The sequence below is a fragment of the Spea bombifrons genome, chromosome 7, assembly GCF_027358695.1.
Source record: "Spea bombifrons isolate aSpeBom1 chromosome 7, aSpeBom1.2.pri, whole genome shotgun sequence".
Classification (NCBI taxonomy): Eukaryota; Metazoa; Chordata; class Amphibia; order Anura; family Pelobatidae; genus Spea; species Spea bombifrons.
The window spans coordinates 33,774,975-33,793,300 of NC_071093.1; the positions used below are offsets into that span (position 1 = coordinate 33,774,975).

General features: G+C 40.5%; 1 protein-coding gene across 2 annotated transcripts in view; it reads left to right on the forward strand.

Annotated features, from left to right (window-relative positions):
• Window positions 1–459: 459 nt before the first annotated feature.
• Window positions 460–18,326, forward strand: part of ERBB4 (erb-b2 receptor tyrosine kinase 4) — a 350,674-nt gene continuing 332,807 nt past the window's right edge. For both annotated transcript variants that reach the window (XM_053471691.1, XM_053471692.1), the window contains exon 1: window positions 460–767. In XM_053471691.1, the coding sequence (XP_053327666.1) occupies window positions 674–767 (94 nt within the window). In that variant the 5' untranslated portion in view covers window positions 460–673. The remainder of the gene's footprint in view (window positions 768–18,326) is intronic.

Genomic DNA, 18,326 nt, shown 5'->3' on the forward strand with positions numbered 1-18,326 from the left:
GTGTAGATCGCAATAGCCGGTTGAGGGTTGCGCTGCGCTGTTTATAACGCAAAGAAATACTGAAAGGGAACCGGTTCAAAACTGAAAGTGAATCGGACGGCCCGGAGCCGAGTTTGTGCCGATCGGCAGCTCTGATCAAAAAACAAGTATCTGAAATATCATGTGACGACGCCACGGCCCATGTCTGCTAAACTCTGCTCCTGCCATGTCCAACGCCGACCTTCTCTCCCGGACTACCAGCAGCAGCAGTGACAGGTGCGACCTGCATGTGGATTTCAAGTTCAGTGGGAGCGTCTCAGCCAATCGGCATCTCTGTTTGGCGTTCGGTGGGCGTGGTGTGTGCCTGTGGTGGGCGGGCCGTGTGTGGCAGCTCTCCGCTGCCAGCGCTGCTCCCCATATGATTGCATGGAGCTAGGCAGCCGGTGCTGTGCAGAGTCGCACGGGAGAGGAGCAGCGACAACGGGACTTATTAACCCCAAAGTACCGGCAGAGAGCAAGAGGCAACCGAGAGCCGCGCAGGGCAGGGACCGGATATAACTGAGTGGAGATAGCTCGCCTGGCAGGGGCTGCGGGGTCAGGTGCCCCCCTGCTGGCACACACTCCGAGGTCTCCGGGGAAGGATATGCCCTGGGACATGTGATTTCCTTGGAGGGGATCCTAGCTGAACTGCACCATGAGGATGTTTGGCTGTGGGAGGCATTTGTGCCCAGGGTGGCTCAGCGTGCTGTGGGTAGTGGGCACACTCCAAGCGGCTTCCGGACAGTCAGGTAAGTGGCACTTGTGGGCACAGAGCCCGTATATGGCTGCAATGTGATAAGATCAATTCCCGACAATGCCCCCCAGGACTACGGGGTCCCCAAAGCCCCACCAGACTCCCTGCGCACCTGATTGCTCTCTTGGGCAACTCCAACTCTATCTGTAAACTCCTTCTGCATCGAGGGCAAAGCCTATGATTAGCCCCCCATACACACATATTACCCCCCATAAGCTGTAGAACTACCTGCCCCCTAGATCATCACCATGATCATTATGCAGCGACTCTCACTTATTAACCATGTAAATGCCAATGGGCATGAGAGTATGATCTGTTGCTTGCTGCACCTGTCAGTGAACTGGTTAATGAAATTCCTTTCACCGAAATGACTGGCTGGTACAATGCCCAGTAGGGCACCCATAGTATTGATTATTATATATGTTATATATATTATATATTATATGATATATATATATTTATTTCCCTGGCACAATATTCCACTGATACCCTTATAGCTGCCACTGTATACAGATTAGGGATAATCATCTTCACAATTACCCCATCCGTTCCTTTAATGAGACACACAATGTGTTCGGTATTTGCTGTGCCCGCTTATGGTACAGCATGGATGGGGGCAGTAAGGCAGGTATAGGGGGTATGGGTGTCCGAATCATCATATATAGGCGCCCGCCGCTGAATTTACCTGTTTCAAACAAAAACCCCAAACCACCGATCTTAAAAAGTGGGCTTGTAAAGTATCAGTATCTGATCCCGCTAAATAAAAATGACATTAAAGTCTCCTTTAACCCTTTCATGTCTTATGCTGTTGCACCTACCTGACATTCCCGTGGTTTTAACCAAAGTCCATGAAAGTGAGGTTTAGGGTTATTGGCGGTGGGATCCTGGAATTTTGGGCAGAGTTAAAGGGCACCTCCACGGGGCATCTGGTAAGGGGCAGGTGGGTAGCTAAGCCCTGGTTATCGGAAGGGCGATGCCAGCCTGGCGCTGACGCCGGATTCTCTCGTGTTCCTTGTGTGTTCGCGTGCACTTCTGGTCATGCCTGTTTGACTGGCTCACAGGATTTCTCACTTGTCTGTTACAATGATTTTTGCAGGGAGCAGGTGCAGCTCACTATAAGGAGCTGATCTTCTCGCTTCCAACCTGATTGTTGGTTTTTGATGGTCGGACGTAAAACCTGCTTTAGCTTAAAATGTAGCAAGCATGGGCTTAACCCTTTGAGCGTCAGACGTGCGACCAATAAACCGCTTTGCACAAACACACACACTTAAAGCACATAATACATGATCTGGCGAAATATGCACATTAATCAATACTACATGTGTTTGTATATGTATACTACCTACGTATGTATATAATTGTTTATTTATTTGTAGATGCGCCCGTAGATAGACATTATTATTTTGCATTAAGTTTTGGAATGGGAAACGTCCACATTTAACTAGATTGTCTCCATGACTGGTTAACGCATCAGCCTAGTAAACGTACAAGTGTGAATATATATATAATTATTTATTACGCCACCCCATTATTATTATATTCCTCCCCTGCTTCTCCTGTGTGATCTAGTTACAATATGTACTTTATAAACGCTGGACGCCGCTTGCTTCTCTCCCTGTGTATTAGACTTTAACAAGCGATCCTATGTATTTATGCTAAATGACGTCCTTACGAGTAGCCCCAGCATTCACACTGGCAGTGCTACCATTACGTATACACTTTGTATTGATCTGCAGCCAAAGTTAACCCTTTCCACGCAAGACTGATGTAACATTTTTTTTTTATTCTCGCCTGCCTTTACTCCTCTATTGCCAGCCGTCCAAATCTGAACTGCCATTGGCTTCTTTCCCTGCAATCTCGTCTACTTATTTACACAGTAGCCGGCCTGATAACTCGTGCTGGATTATTTCCTTTTAATGAGATGTGTAATGTGTACACACGCTACGACACAGCAAAAGTACTCCGCGTAGCACCGTATGAATACGTGGGGTTGTAATATTCCATGTGTGTTCCGAAGTTTAAGCTTAGTAAAGTTCTAGGTTATTTTAGTTTATAGGACACGCACGGGTAATATTAGCAGGTGACACACTAACACACACACTTACACCTACATTGGTATAGCATTTCCTTACGTCCTCATACTATCTTTAGCTTGTGTCTTGGGAGGTTCATTCCCTCGCTTTGACCCAGTGTGCTTCCTATTGACATATGACCTTATAATGTCTTCATTCATGACCTCAAGCTTCCTTTTTCTTTTCAAGTCTTCTTCCTCTTGTTAAGGTCACAAAAACAAGGCATTTCTTGTCTGCCCCTGTGCTTTGTCTCTAATACACTACGTATTCACTTATAGCAGCCGCTATAGGTCCCACAACCATCAGATATCCCGAACCATTACTTATTACAAATGCTGGGATTTTTTGGCTTTGCTGGGAGGTGCAACAATTGATTTACAATAATAGAAACCAAAGCCTTTGGATAGTGGAGGAAGAAGAGACTGTCTCGCGCTGCTAGAAGCCAATTCATCTTTCCAACAAACGCTACTGTTTGGAAGAGCGAGCGCCGACATAAATATGTTGTACAGTATGTGCTTTTAGCATTATACAGCAATCACGTTTTGTTTTGCAAATATTGAGAATGATTAGGCTCCGACACAGCTTGCGTTCCCACAGACGAGGGTTCGGAGATGGCTCTATAGCGAGCGTTGGCTTGCTTTAACCCCCTCCTTGCCGGGGGGGGCAGATCGACAACGTCGCCAGTGGCGGAACTACCGGGGTCGCAGGGGTCGCGACTGCGACCGGGCCCCGGGGGCAGGGGGGCCCAAGCCAAGGGGCCACCCGAAATCGGGCCCCGGCGGCAGGGGGGCCCAAGCCAAGGGGCAGCCCGAAATTGGGCCCCGGCGGCAGGGGGGCCCAAGCCAAGGGGCCGCCCGAAATCGGTACCCGGCGGCAGGGGGGCCCAAGATCTTTGTTCCGGGTTTTTTTTTTTTTTTTTAATAAGGCAAGCCGGGCCACGGAGCTGGCGACGGCCGCCTAGTCATTGATGCAGCATGAGGGGCGAAAGCTCCGCCCCCTCACGCTCAGAGTGCAGGAGCACCGGATGGCATCAAAGGTTGATAAGGTATTTGATGGTTCTGAAAATTAGATCTTATGTTTTGATTTTTTGTGATGGCTGCTCAAAGTGAAATAGTGTGTAGTAATCATATTAAAAAATAAGATATAAGGGTTAAAAAACACAATCATCCTGTATTTATGTAAACATGCAACTGCCCTAATTATGAATTTTAAGGGAATGAGTCACTGTTTTTTTTTAGAAAAAAATAAAAATTAACACCAAAGGGCAAGACATGTTTATTATTAAACACTTTGTTTAACCCCTTCACTACTGGGTTTTTTTAATACCCCATATAATGTATGTTTTTGCCATTTTTACTATATATTGGTTTAATTAAGACCCCCCTTTTCCATGTTTGATATACCTACACAAATTATATATGTTTCTTTTGTCAGGAAAAAGTAGGGCTTTCTTTTGAAACATGCAATAAATAATTATCTTTACTGCTAGTATGTAAAAAAAACTATAATAAAATTTTAAAAAAAATCTCAGGTGTCAATTATAAACATAAAAATAAATATATGTGTGTGTCTGTGGAGGGGGACAAAACGCATAAGTTTTTTTTAAAAAAAATTCTTTAAAAAAATGGAGATTCCTAGATTTATTTTTATATAGATATAATTGTCTAGACACATATATAACACTTATATATAGATTAGACACACAAGTTCAGCTCCCCAGTGTCACCTTTGTCCCCATCCAGCCAGGCACAGTATGGGCTGTTTGGGGACAAAGATGGCAAACCCTACATGTGTTATCTGGGTGCTGGTCAGGGCTGGTTTTGGGGTGTGCAACCTGTGATCTATGCCTATAATTTAGGGGGTTTTATCTATACCTTTAATGCAGAGTTTTTATGTGAATTCTATTTGATCTATTTCTGCAATGCTGGGTTTGTGTGTTATTCTGTTGATCTATATCCGCTATGCTATGCTTCCATACATTATTTATGTATTCAAAGAAAAAGGGGCGCATGTACAAAAGGGGCCCTATGTACATGCGCCCCTTTTTCTTTGATTATGCCCTTTGTACATGCGCCCCTTTTTCTTTGATTTTTTTTTACAGATATGATTCAATATGTAAATTGAATTTGTTGAATTTGTTGAAAAAAAATTGTTGGGTAAAAATCATGTTTTTTTGGGGGGGGTGAGGGGGTGGGGGGGCCCTTAACAGATTCTCGCACCCGGGCCCTGAGGCGTCTAGTTACGCCCCTGAACGTCGCCGTTCCGGCAGCGAATAGGTCAATGCATTTAATCTACTCATCCTCTTGTTGACTCAATGACAGTTGAATCCTGACATATCTGTGCGTCTGATAGGAATTTCTATTAGGCTGTCCCGAGATGTTCTCCGCGTCTAAAGCTAACAAGGCGATTCTGTATTAGCTTTCGTTAGCGAATCTTTTAATTTAGCAGTATCTCATGGAGCGTGCACCAGAGAGCTTTGCACAACCATTACATTAACTCTCTATTAAACATTTATACCTTTAACGGGTTTTATTATATAGTTTAGTGAACGCGGCATTATTAAATTAAAGTAAATTATATAAATAAACCGCAGCAATAGCTTGTCGTAACATTCTTTTTGCTTTTTTACTTTATATTCTTTTTGCCTTAATCTCTATCCAATTGTCCATCTATTCCATATCTATCTATCCATCTATCTGTGATTGAATGTCTTTAAATCTCTTCGGAAGCTGTGTCTATATTGTATACATATATTATTGCACTCATGTGTACATACATTTTCTAAATAATCTTTTTTATGATGTCAGATAAAATCATACCCATGATTGCTGTATAGATTATCTTATTAAAACTTTTATCTCATGGCTCAGGGAAAGAAGAAGAATCCACACCACTTTTTTATATTCTGTATATACATTTATATATGATGTATGTATTATTGTTTAATAAAACCGATAACATTAGGCCAATCATGTTATAACGCTATGTAGTACACATATTGAACATGATTTGCTACTACATGTTTCCATTATATATATATATATATATATATATATATATATATATACGTAGAACATAAATACATATAAAAGGACCTCTATTTATTTATATTGAATTTGTCCATGTTTTAAGGAGTAAGGAGTGAACGTTTGTGATATCTCCAGAGAAGTGACCCAAAGCCCCTTTCAAGCAGTTTCAGTAAATATACATTGTCTTAAATGTGTTGTTTGCTATGCATTGTTGGATATGGTTACGTGTTTTCTCGTCGTGTCAATTTTTTACCACTTTGCTACATTGCGAAAAATCTTTTTTCTTTTCTATACACAAAGAACCAAGAAGGCTGGAAAATATGCAGTCTAAAAATATATGTAGATGTGACGTTGATTTGTTATCGACCACTGACAGATAACACAACTCGCATATAATACACTTTTGTCGTAGCACAACCAGACCTTTGTGGCTGTGATTATGCCTTTGCCGGAGCTATCCTTCTTACATCGGAGGCCGCTTCTTTCTGAAAGCAAAAGACCGATCAGCTGGGAACAGCACCAGATTATCCAGACTAAAAAGAGCTTTTCTTTTCCAATATATTTTTTTAGGGCACAATATCATAAATTCATTAAATAGAAATAAAGCACCTTTTTATTTGCAATATTTTACTTAATCTCATCTAAATTTTAGATTGTGAATGTATTGCGTGCTCAGTCCAAAATTCTCTGTATAACGTACATTTTAGTGGTTCTATAATAAAGAAATATTAATTAAAAAAAACAGAGCAGGAATTAACTAAAAAAAAAGGTATTGTAATATTAATTTTTCTTCAACAGGCCATATTTTAGAAACATTACCCTTGTTTTTAAGAAAAGGGACTTGAAGAATGCATAGCGTTGGCTTCGAAAGGGTTAAACATTGTAGACATTCTTTCAATGGCCTTCTTTGGGTTTAACTCCTCGGTTGCTGGCCGCTTAGGACGCGGTTGAGTCGTGGCGTTCGCTGCTATTGTCCTGCCGGTCGCGGTGATCCTCTTGCCTTCACATTCGCAGCCTCCTAGAAAGAGTTTGTTTTGGTCCAAATGAGAAATTAAGTGCAGATAAGTAAACCACGCTGCCAGAGGGCGACAAGATGTTGAGTGAATTGCTTTTAGATGAAACAAATTAAGGAACGAGGGAAGACAATCTGCTTCTCGCATTAATAGACACGCTCTGTGTTCAGGGGGATGCGGCACATTTTTGAGATGCTAATTTTATTAAGAAATGGGCTCAAATTCACCTTTCATATATATATATATATATATCTCGCCGGAGCTACCGAACCGTCTTTTTTATTAAAACATTAACAAATACAGGGCATATATTTAGTGGCCATTTAAACGTGTTGTCTCATATAATGTCCGCGTACAGGAATCTTCCCACTACCTCCCCGTAACACGTTGAACACTGTGACCGCTGGGCACCACGGGGATCCGGGAACGTACACTCGCGTCTATGTATGTATATGTATATGTATATATATTTTTATATATTTATATATATATATATATATATATATATATATTAGCTTTGCATAGTAAAAGATGAGGATTCAGAGCTGTAGGCTTTCTGCAGAAGAGAGAAATAATTTGACGTTAGTTTTTAACTCTATAATATTTGATATTGGTGACCGTAACCCCTTTTTTTAATGCTGAGTGATCCATGCGTATCCACTTGTGTACTGGCAATGGGAAAGACATCTAACTCATCTAACATCTAACTCTATGCAGTAGAGCACATGCCGGATCTAAAGAAGGCAACTGTTGACTTTTCAGCTGTTCTTCTGCCAACCCTATCACTCAGCAAGTGGGAAGCTGAGCAGGAGGGGGGGATTTCTGAGTGGGAGAAAGGGGATTTGCTTTACAACAGCAGCTAGGGTGCTCTGAATGTGCCCCGTCCCAGCATATAACATAACACTTGAAGATCTTACAATAAGCCAATAAGTTTGCTTTCTCCCTTTCCCTATATGAGATGTTTCGCACGTGGACTTTGTCAAGCAGTAAAATAATTGGAGGTTTTGGGGCAAATATGATATCAGACTCACTCGCTAGAAAGATAAACTAAGGATGCCAGAATATAGTGGATCATGATGATCATTGTTATTGTTTATGATATGTAGATATATAGATATATATATATATATGTACATACAGTGTATTTGAAGTTGTTATTTGAATAATTGGTCCATTATTTCATTCTGTTGTAGACCCTTTTGGGGAATAAAATAAAAAAAATCCCCACTCACACAAATAGATGCACTTTGATTGTATTCAAAGACAGTATTTGCTCAAAAACGAACCATTTTGCAGTAATTTGCAGAAAATGATGCACTTAGAAATGTTATCGTAAATTCCAAAGCAAAATGTTTTGGGTTTTTTGTTGTAAAAGCACACAATTAGATATGAAAATGAGCTTACATAGAGCATTTTATACATCTGCCATGTATCTGGCGCTGGTATAAAGTTGAGTTGACATGGCTAATTGGGCTATGTCCAGGTTGTACTTTAACATTGCATTCACAGTTATATATATATATCCACAGTTATAGCTTTAGTTATATATAGCGCCCTTATCTGTAATAGCCACTCTTAATGTTGAAAAATAATCTTAAAGGGATAGTAAAGTCGGCCCTCCATTCTCTGCCGCTGGTCTAGTCTCTGAGACTGCATCCAAAAGTGGCGCCAATGAATAAACACATAACATAGCTGGGCAGCCCCCCATGGGGATAACTCCCCCCCATGCCAGCGTGATGGAATTTACCATTTTAAAAAGTAAATCAAATATACATAAGAATATTTGCATTGTTTTCCAATCTATTCCTCTTAGAGACAGAATAACTGCTCTTTTTTGTGTGGTTTAAATTAAGTGTTAACCCAAATTAAATTAAACAACCTTAAAAGCATCAAAGGCATACACATTCAGATTCAGGGGTTGCTGACAGAATAATAACGACCAATAAATACTCGAAACAAAGCAAGAATTCAGCGCATACCCAGCGAATACCATTGAAAAAAACACCTGTCTAAGGTCATGGGTGCTTTGGCGTAGTGGGGGGCCAAGGAATATATGGCGATATGGTGTGACGGAATCCCCACTACTTTAGATTTAGTGGTTTTTTGAATGGTTTTCTCTAAGTGTGCACTCAATTCTTGCTCTATTTTAAATTATGTTTAGCAATTAAAAAGTGAAGTCACCTTCTTCATAGGTTGCTCAGCCACATCCTATGTAAAAGGGCTCTAAAAACATGGTTGGGACAGGAGTCAGCAGGTTCATTGCGGGATTTCCATGGAAGAGCACAGTAAGCCTCGGCCGTCTTTATTCCGTAACAATTTCATCTGGTTGTAATTTATAGGAGCACTTTCTGCGCATGCACTCGAGGGCGGTCTCATTAGAGTGCCTGGAACTCTTAAGCAAGCCAAGAGAAGAGCTGGCCAAACGTATCTCCTCCAAGATTCTGAAGAACCTCTCCATGCATGCATGGGGAGGAAATACTTTAAATTTAAAGAGGACACTCTTCTTAGACAATAAATCGCTTTAATGTCTTGAGTATGAAACGGAATCTCATAATTTCCTTGGGACAGACGTGTTCAGGGCTGTTAACTCGACTGAAGGAAAACTAGATGACATGAGAATTGCTTACTTATTTTTTATTATTATTTTTATTATTTATTTGTCACCACCTTTATTTCAGGGGTCGGTATACCTTTAACGTTGTACCTCGGGAAGCGGTTCGAGAATCCCTTTAAACAATCTGAGCTGGTTGAATTTCGCACCAGAGAGGAAAGCAAACATTTATTTGGCAGCCTGATTGAAAATGTTCTAATAAATCACAGGACGTAGTTTCTTCTACTTTGGATGTCGAGGCGTGATTGGGAAATTGGCCCTAGATGAGATCTGCAATAATACATAGTTTTGCACCAAATGGGGAGTCATATATAATACCCATGTGGAGTCTCTCCTAGAAGATGTTTTCCGTAACCCTTTGGCTCCAAGGAAATTGTTTTGTGGATACATGGGCTTGAAAGGCAAAGTAACATTTAATCAGCGCGGCAACTGTCTGAAAAGTGTAGGAGATGTTGGCACTTTGTAAAAGAAAATAATTACATTTATATTGCAGCTACTTTACTGCAAATAGGTTATTATTTCAGCGCTTTTGTCTTCGCTCTATAATATTAACAATTATAGCTGATTTCCTGAGATCTCCCCCCCCGTCTACTGTCCTGATTGATCTAATTTGATTTGAATGGAGTTGACCCCTTTTGATGGGTGTCAGTCTGTTCTGGTTTGAGTCATTTGAATTCTCCGCTGAGAACATTTTTTTTTTTCTGGTTTTATTACTTTATGGAATTTTTAGCTCAGAAAAGACAAATTAGATTTACTTAAAGGAAGAAAAAAGTAAATAAAATACTGTAATAAAGTGAATAAGACCCAGTATGGAGAACATTATTCAGAGTCAGATTTTAAAACATTTTTGTTGGCATTTAACCTCTTGGTATATCTATCTTTAATATTTGTATGCCACTTTTTATTAACCATTTCTAGTAGCGGTTCATCTTTAATGGACCACATTGGTCTTTTTATTCACTTATTCTGTCCTTTCCTAGCTGGTATGGTTCCTTTAAGTCAAGTGCAACCATTGTGTGGACATCTGTAATCTTTACTTAAATTTGAATAAAATGTATCTTTTTGTTTGGTATTTGGTAGAAATATTACCTTCTGGTTTTAGTAAAATATGTTTCTAGTAATAGCTACTTCCATATGGTTGTGGCTCTAAAGAGATAATTCTTGGCTTCAGAGGCTTCCATTAGCATTTCCAGCAAAGTATTAGGTATGCTTATCCGGTGTTATCGTATGGTACACAGATATTTATTCTCAAGTGCCAAATGAAAGTCTCTTTCTTTAGATTCAATTTATCACGGCATTGCCTAGGAGATATTTCATGCATATCGCCAGAAAATGAGGTCATCTGGCCCACTTGGCCCATATAGGTAAGTGGTATAAATGAATACTAATGTAATAATGTGACAGACTAACATTTAACGCATGTGTGGTTGGACACAGTTTTAGCTATTGACAAAAAATCTCAACGTCACATCAAAAGTGGTGTCAATGGGCGAGATGGAGGATAGGGTCTTCTTCTTCATTTATGAACAGTCCTTTGCATGATGCGAAGGTATACTTTGCTTCTAATGCTATTTGAATTCCCAAACTCAATGCCTTCTGCTGAAAAAGGACTAAAACCAAGGACGTTGGGCTTAGATTTCCTACAAGTTAGGGTAGTCGTGTGCCTACAGCACCACCGGAGGCAAAAAGGGCAATAGACTAGCAGTAGCCCATCTACATGAACAATGCACTGCCTATAATATAGATTATCACCATTTAGTTTAACACTCTCCTGAAAATCCTTCTGAGCGGTAGATCCGTCCGCCTTACCATCTTAACACCAATGGCTACACCACCCCCTTTCTTGAACTTCTGTTCGGTTGACTGAGTGGGCAAATTCCTATCCTTCAGATTTATTTCAGGAGAATAAAAAATCATTGATCCAGAATAGGATCAGAATCTCCCAAGGCCGAGTCTCTCTTCAGTAGAGTCTTTTAATCCCCTCGAGGTGCACAACCAGCTAGAATGAAATAGGACCATGTTATTTTATATTTATTTTTCCACTCTGGGTGCAGAGCGATAACGTATTTTAGTGGAGGAAAAAAGCTTCTAGGATTTTCGAATGCTTTGGAGTTTTTTTCGGCAAAGCCAAATTGTAAGGACATTGCGCAGGTGTGTTCTGCTATTTAGTGTCTCTTGATAGCTGTGGATGTTTTCTTCATTAAATGCACGGCATCTTACGAATTCCTTTTTCCCGAGTGTTTGAAGATGAAAACATATTGTATATTGCGTGCGTGCAGATGTTCTCCTGCGCTATGTCACAAGCAGAAGTCAAGTGCCTCGTTACACCATACTGCAGAGGCAGCTCTCCTATTAGCCGCTCTCACTGCTTCGTAGGACATCGTAGGTCACGAGACCCTTCGTATCGTAACAATTTGGGAGGCACGTCTTGGAAGCTGAAGTGTTAAATGTATTGGAACATTTTCTCTCTGAACTATCAGCTCAAAGGAGAACGAGACACATGAAGGTTTGGCTTTGTTTCATGGAATTTCGAAGCTATATAATGATTTATTTTGGTGGGAATCGCTTTAATGTGTTTGCCCTCCCCACCCCCAACATCCGATGAGGGAACTCAAGCATCTTTTATAGCTTTAAATGGCATTGCTGTGATGGGTACCTGCTGAGTTCAGAAGCCTGGACCCAGTTGTCAGAAGCAATGTATGGGGAATGTATTCTTTCTGGAGCTGCAGCTCTATAAAGGGTCTTTACCCGAGGGGTTCAATCCTTGAATATCTAATGTTCAGACGCTGCTTCCCTAATTTATACAATTTGCTATAAATAAATCAAAGTCTTTATGTCCAATAAAGGGACTTTCCAGTGTTAATTGGAGTGCCTACCATGGATGCGCACAGGTGGGTCTCCAGAGACCCCCCCACACAACATTCACCGTGCCACCACTGGAACGGTATACCACGTCAGGAGATCTAGAGGGTGGGGGCTGGCAAATGGCCAAAAGAATTTGGGGATTCTGCAGAACCCCCTCACGCATATGTAAGGGGAATACCACGTACATTTAATGGGACAACTCAGCTGTAATGATGGCTGTAGAGTCCCTTAGGATTGTTGATCAACTATTTCAAACTGGGCTTCTGTGGCGTACAGCTGGCTAGTGTTTGACAAGTGCTGCTTAGCAATATGAACAATTCACAGGCTGGCATAATGAAAGGGTGGTAAACGGATTGGCCAGCAGCATGGAAAATTCATTGGTGATCATCAGTATTAAATGCTCCATCTAGTGACCCTGCTCACCAGTGGATCTTGAAAAGTGAATGTGTGACCACCTGTGCGGTTGCTCTTCAGCTCTTTGAATCCCCCACATTTAGCCGATCGGAAAAATCTGTTTCCAGGAAAAAAATGGCCATTAAAAGGGTTAACCCAATTATGCAAAGGCTGCGACGCACCTGCTCGGTACACCTTTGCATAGAAAACAGATCTGGCCAGACGCAGGCAGAAAACTTAATTTTGTTTGACTAATCAATGTGGGGAGATCTGCCAGGGTTGTTTGTTCAATACTACAATTAACAAGTGCGAGAAATTTTCTAAATCGGTTTTCAGACATAATTTGGAAGATTCAAAGATTATAAATACAGCCACGTTTTTCATTAATACATCAAGGAAAAAAACGACGGCAGTAAAACAAGTGAAAGAGACAATTTCACTAATGTATAGCTCACCGACACTGTTGCTATATTGTTGATTTTTAGAACATTATAGAGTTTCAGTCTTTTAGGCGGTATCACATTAATATATATATATATATAGATATATTAATATATATAGATATATCTATATATATAAATATATCTATATATATAGGTGGAAAAAAATGGAAATTATTATATTATTTTTGTATATTTATTTGTATTTTATATAGCGCCATCATATGCCACAGCACTGTACAATGAGAAAATGGTCTGACGATCTGTTTGTTTAGAAAGAATGATACTGGTGCAATGATTCCAAGCGGTCTTATTGCTATAGCAACCACCTAAATGTTAAATGTTTATTGAAAGATTAAATTGATCACCATGTCTCCCTTTCTTATTAATGGGTAGATTATTTCACGCAGTTAAGCTTGTAGCAAGAAAGCAATACATTTAGTGTGATGTTGTGGTCTGGCACGCACAATATGGACAGGCTTACATTCAACTGATAAACCAGATAAATACCTTTGGTGAATATTTTTATTTTCAGAAATCTCCAATTGTCTTCATTACTGGAGTGTGCAATGACCAACATATCATTCTATAAAGGATTATGCACACAGTTCTACCGTGCTTGAATTAAGTGTGTGTATCTGAATGAGTGTATTCACACACACACACACTAGCCTCTGCGTTTCAGCCAACAAAAATGTTATAATATGTTTGGCAGGGGTTTTTTTTGCATACAATTGTGGAAATATCCCTTTAAATGCACTTGCTGTCCTCCTTGCAAATGCATGGGGGTGGATTCTGCAGGCATTTGCCCTTTTGCCCGCCCCAAGCTGTTTTCTGTGTAAGATGTGTGTTCAGGTGAACACATTTCCGCGAATATGATTGCTTCTCACCAGTTGGCTCCAGTGCTGTCTCGCCAAACGCATCAGTCCAGACTCCAGTGAGTATGTGTGTAAAGCACTCACACTGATTACTGAATGGGGGCTTCAAGCAGCCAATCAGTGGCAAGAATTGTGGGACCAAAAAGGAGGACAGCTGGGGACTTTAGTATGCATTCTTCTTTAGTGGGGCTGTCAGGGACCTTTAACATTGGCTGTGGCGAGGAGGTAAAACTCTGTTGTCTCTTGAACTACAGGAGTTAAAAGAGCGCTGTGTTTCTATTACAGAAATTTATGAAGTGTGTGTCCTGTAACAGGAGGCTGACATATATTATGCCTCTTGCACAAACTGTTTTGATTGCTGCCTAAATTAGCATGCTGCGAGCAGAGGAGGCTAATACACACCGAAAAGCACGCATAATTTTGTACAGCAAACCTGGAGCTCGATACCTGCTATTTCATGGTCCGTCTCAGTGCTGATTCAGCTACTCGCTGTCTTGTTTACAAATGGAATAAAAAGTTTAATTTATGTTAGGGGTGAACAGTATGAAAGGGGCATCATATGTACTGATGTATCAGGGAAGGTTCGGGTTCGAGAAGAGATGAGATTCATGTTTCCCTGATTTTGAAGAGTTGCACTGCATGAGATATGTGTGATAACTGCGTTCAGGAGGAGTTGGGAATGTCTGACACAATTGAGAAGAAGGAGAATCGGATGTGATATTGTGGTCTGGCTTAACACATGCCTATTTAAGACAGGTAAACAAAATAAACGATACCAGAGTCTGTCTACCAAGTTTTCTTATTTTCAGAACATTTTAAAGTAGTTGTTGACTAGATGAAATAAATAATTAACCCCAATGTATTGAATATTGAATAACTGGAATAATCCAAACTTCTGGAGAAGTTGACTAGTACATTTGTACAGTAAATGTGGATTAGTTGGAGTTTAGAACATTGTAACACTGAGGACTTATTATTAAACGTTTGTATGTATCTATATGTGTCCAGTGCCACATTCTGGACTAGACCGACTAGGCTTAGGGCCAGGGGTAGGCAGCAACATTGCTCTCCCGGGCTCATCAGTAATGGCAGCGTTGTGGAGTGGGCAGCTTTTGGCTCTGACCTGGGTGCTGAAGGTAAATGAGGTCCTGTATATGGCATTGATGATTGTGTATTGAGTGGAATACACACATACTTGACAACTGCACATTTGGAGTCAAGATGTTTAGGGGCTGGTGTTTGTTGGAAGATAATTGGATTAGTTGTGGTTTGAGCAGCAACACCTATATTTGAATGTAATGTAAAGATGTAAACCATTAAAAGTAGCAATTTATATCCTTTTGTGATTAAAGCCATAGTCCAAAACCAGTAGCCAATGGGTATCATGCCAGCTACAACCAAGCCTAACATTATTAGAGCTATTGGCCTACAGGAGCTCCAGTGATGCCTGTTGGGTATTCCTGCCAAAGAAGCTTAAGCATATAAGTGTGACACCACAATCCAGTGCACAGGAACAGAGTCCAGAACACATCTAAAGTAGAAGTATATCTTAATGACAACACTAATGTTTGTGAATAGTAAATCGAATCACAGAAGAGATTTCTACTTCTCACTCATTGTGTTGGGCACGTCAGTTGAGCTGTTGTTAATTCCTTTCATCAGCAGTTGTCTAGAATATGCCCAAAGTGTTTCACTTTCTCTAAAGCAGAGGTAAGCTACCAGTAGCACAATACAACCCCAAGAGCTGTTGTAGAACTGTAGCTTCCAAGACCTTCAGCCAGCCTCCTGATCCGTATAAAGACTGATTTAATTCCCAGTGTGTGTCACGCATTCTCTGATACAAGCTGGGAGTCTCTTCCCTAAATAAACCTCATTTTGCATGGACCATTTTCACATTTGCGTAGGTAACCAAAACCTATTTCATGTTCATGGATTTCTGACCTGAGGAGCAGAATGTGGAGGAGCAAACGAGCTTATCACCTGTTCCTGTGCGGTGAATGCATTATAACTCAACTTAAAGGGAATGGACCAGGGGGGGAGAAACTCTTTGTGCATTCCGGCATCCCAGCATCCCATAAAGACAGAAAGAGATTAGGCTGCACTGCGCAGGAAATTGATTTATCATCAATTTATTGCTTGGTTCTGGAGGCTAAAGCGCGTCACAGAGGAGGCGCGGTCTATAAAACCTTTTCATGCGAATCGGTGACATAAATTGGGACAGAGGGCATGACAGGCCAAGAACAAACTTCAGAGATTTTGCTGCTGCTGCGGAAAAGACAAACGGAAAGTAATGCAACTGACATCAATTCAGAACTCCAACCTCAAACAACCCAGTATTCGGAACATTGCCTAGATCCATGACATAGTCCAAAGAAGTAAGATGAAGCCATAAGAGTGTTCTACCAGCCTTCCAAAATCGTGAAAATCCAGAAAAAGTGAATGTTAACATGAACTGGGTATTAATATATTTTCATGAGGACAAGCTTGTAATATAATGCTGTGTATATGAATGTTTTATTTTTTGTTTATGGTGATGTGTATGAATGCTTTTCTTTTTTTAATTTGTAAAAAATGAGCTTCTAGGGAGCTTCTATTTGCTCAATAGAATCAGTTATATGAATGAATCATTGATATAATATTTAATTTATATAATATTTATATCACTTATGTATATAATAAATTATATAATATGTAGTCCATTATTTATTCATTATCTATAATTGTATGTTTGATCACAGGGTTTTTCGCTGCCCATGAAATGTACGTCATCAGATATATACTTTCAACGAAAAGTCCTTCTACCACATTTAAGATTTGGATTTTTTTCAAATTAGTCCTATGTTTTAGAGTTATTTATCAGGGACTTTTGGATCTCAGCAAAGCTATACTTACGTTGCTCACCTGAGTTCCTCGAGAAGCTTCCTTTCTGAATAGTATTTTCCAAGCATGTAAGGTAGATGCTCGATCTGATTAGAGCCGGTCAGGTACATGGATGGGGAAGCGTTCATCAGAAGCGAGCCAGAAGGTGGAAGCAACAAAAGCAACTTGTTTTCTCCCATCACTGGGTCTTCATCCACCTCTGTCTTTCACGTGGGAATCAGTGACCTAAATACTTTAGGAGATAGAGCAGAAAAGGACTGGTCGATGGATGGTCGCAAAAGCTAGTCGGGCTGTGTCATTGGTCAATGGGCCATACCCATACCAAAAACGCATAGCAAACAATCATTTTTAAGTTTGTTAAGGACTAGGGACATGTCTATGTTTTGACACATTTGTTTTGACTTTTGATACCTTTTTTATTGCAATGCATTATATTTACGTGCCAGTTAGAGAAACTGATGAAAGCTCCTAGCTACAAAGGTGTAAAGTCACAAAAGCTCTCAGACCTCAGAGGCCAATCTGAGGAAGAGACCTGGCCAACAGAACTACATCCTCACCCAATCTGTCACTCCAGCTACAGATTGGGTTCTGCATTGTGCGGCTGCCAGCTGGATATGCCCGGCCACACGCTGCGTGACTATAAAAACATAATGTGTAGCCAAGTGTCTCCAGCATGTATGTCATTAATCAGCCGCCAGGGCCGCTCGGTCATCCCCAATCCAACCCTAACTCCGAGCATAGTGTTAATATTAGGTATAATGATCCAAAAGTGGTTATAAACTATGCATTGCAACTACGTTCTACCGAAATGTCTAGTGAAAAACGTAATATTTGTTTGAAGATTCTTAGGATGCCCAGATTTATACCAGACTTTACAGTCAGGCTGTTTCCAAAGGGTTTTAAGCTACATTTTGGTTGACTTTGTTTGACTTTGGCACACTTCAGCAAGCTGCTTACGGCTTGCAGTATTAATTAACCCTTAACCCAGAAGTCTGTGAACATGGAGGGGTTAATTCAGATTGTAAGCCATTGTGATACAGCATATGTTTCAACACTTCCACAATATTTTCCATGGGCTCTTTGGCACAGGATAGACACATAGTTGCAAATCATTCAGTGTCTATGGTAGTGTTTACCCAACAAAATTTGCAAAACAGATGCAAAGATCCATATGACCTCAGAGTCTAGCACTGCTCTGCTATATACACTTGAACAATCACCCCATCGTGTCATTTTGGCATTGGGTTACCTCTGCCTATTTTTAGAGGACCTTCAGGCTTAAGCAGAGCTTTCTGCACATGCTTAGCTTTCTGTGTCCAGAGTCATTCCATGAGCAGAGCTTTATGAACGGCATATTATGCTTTAAACAGAAC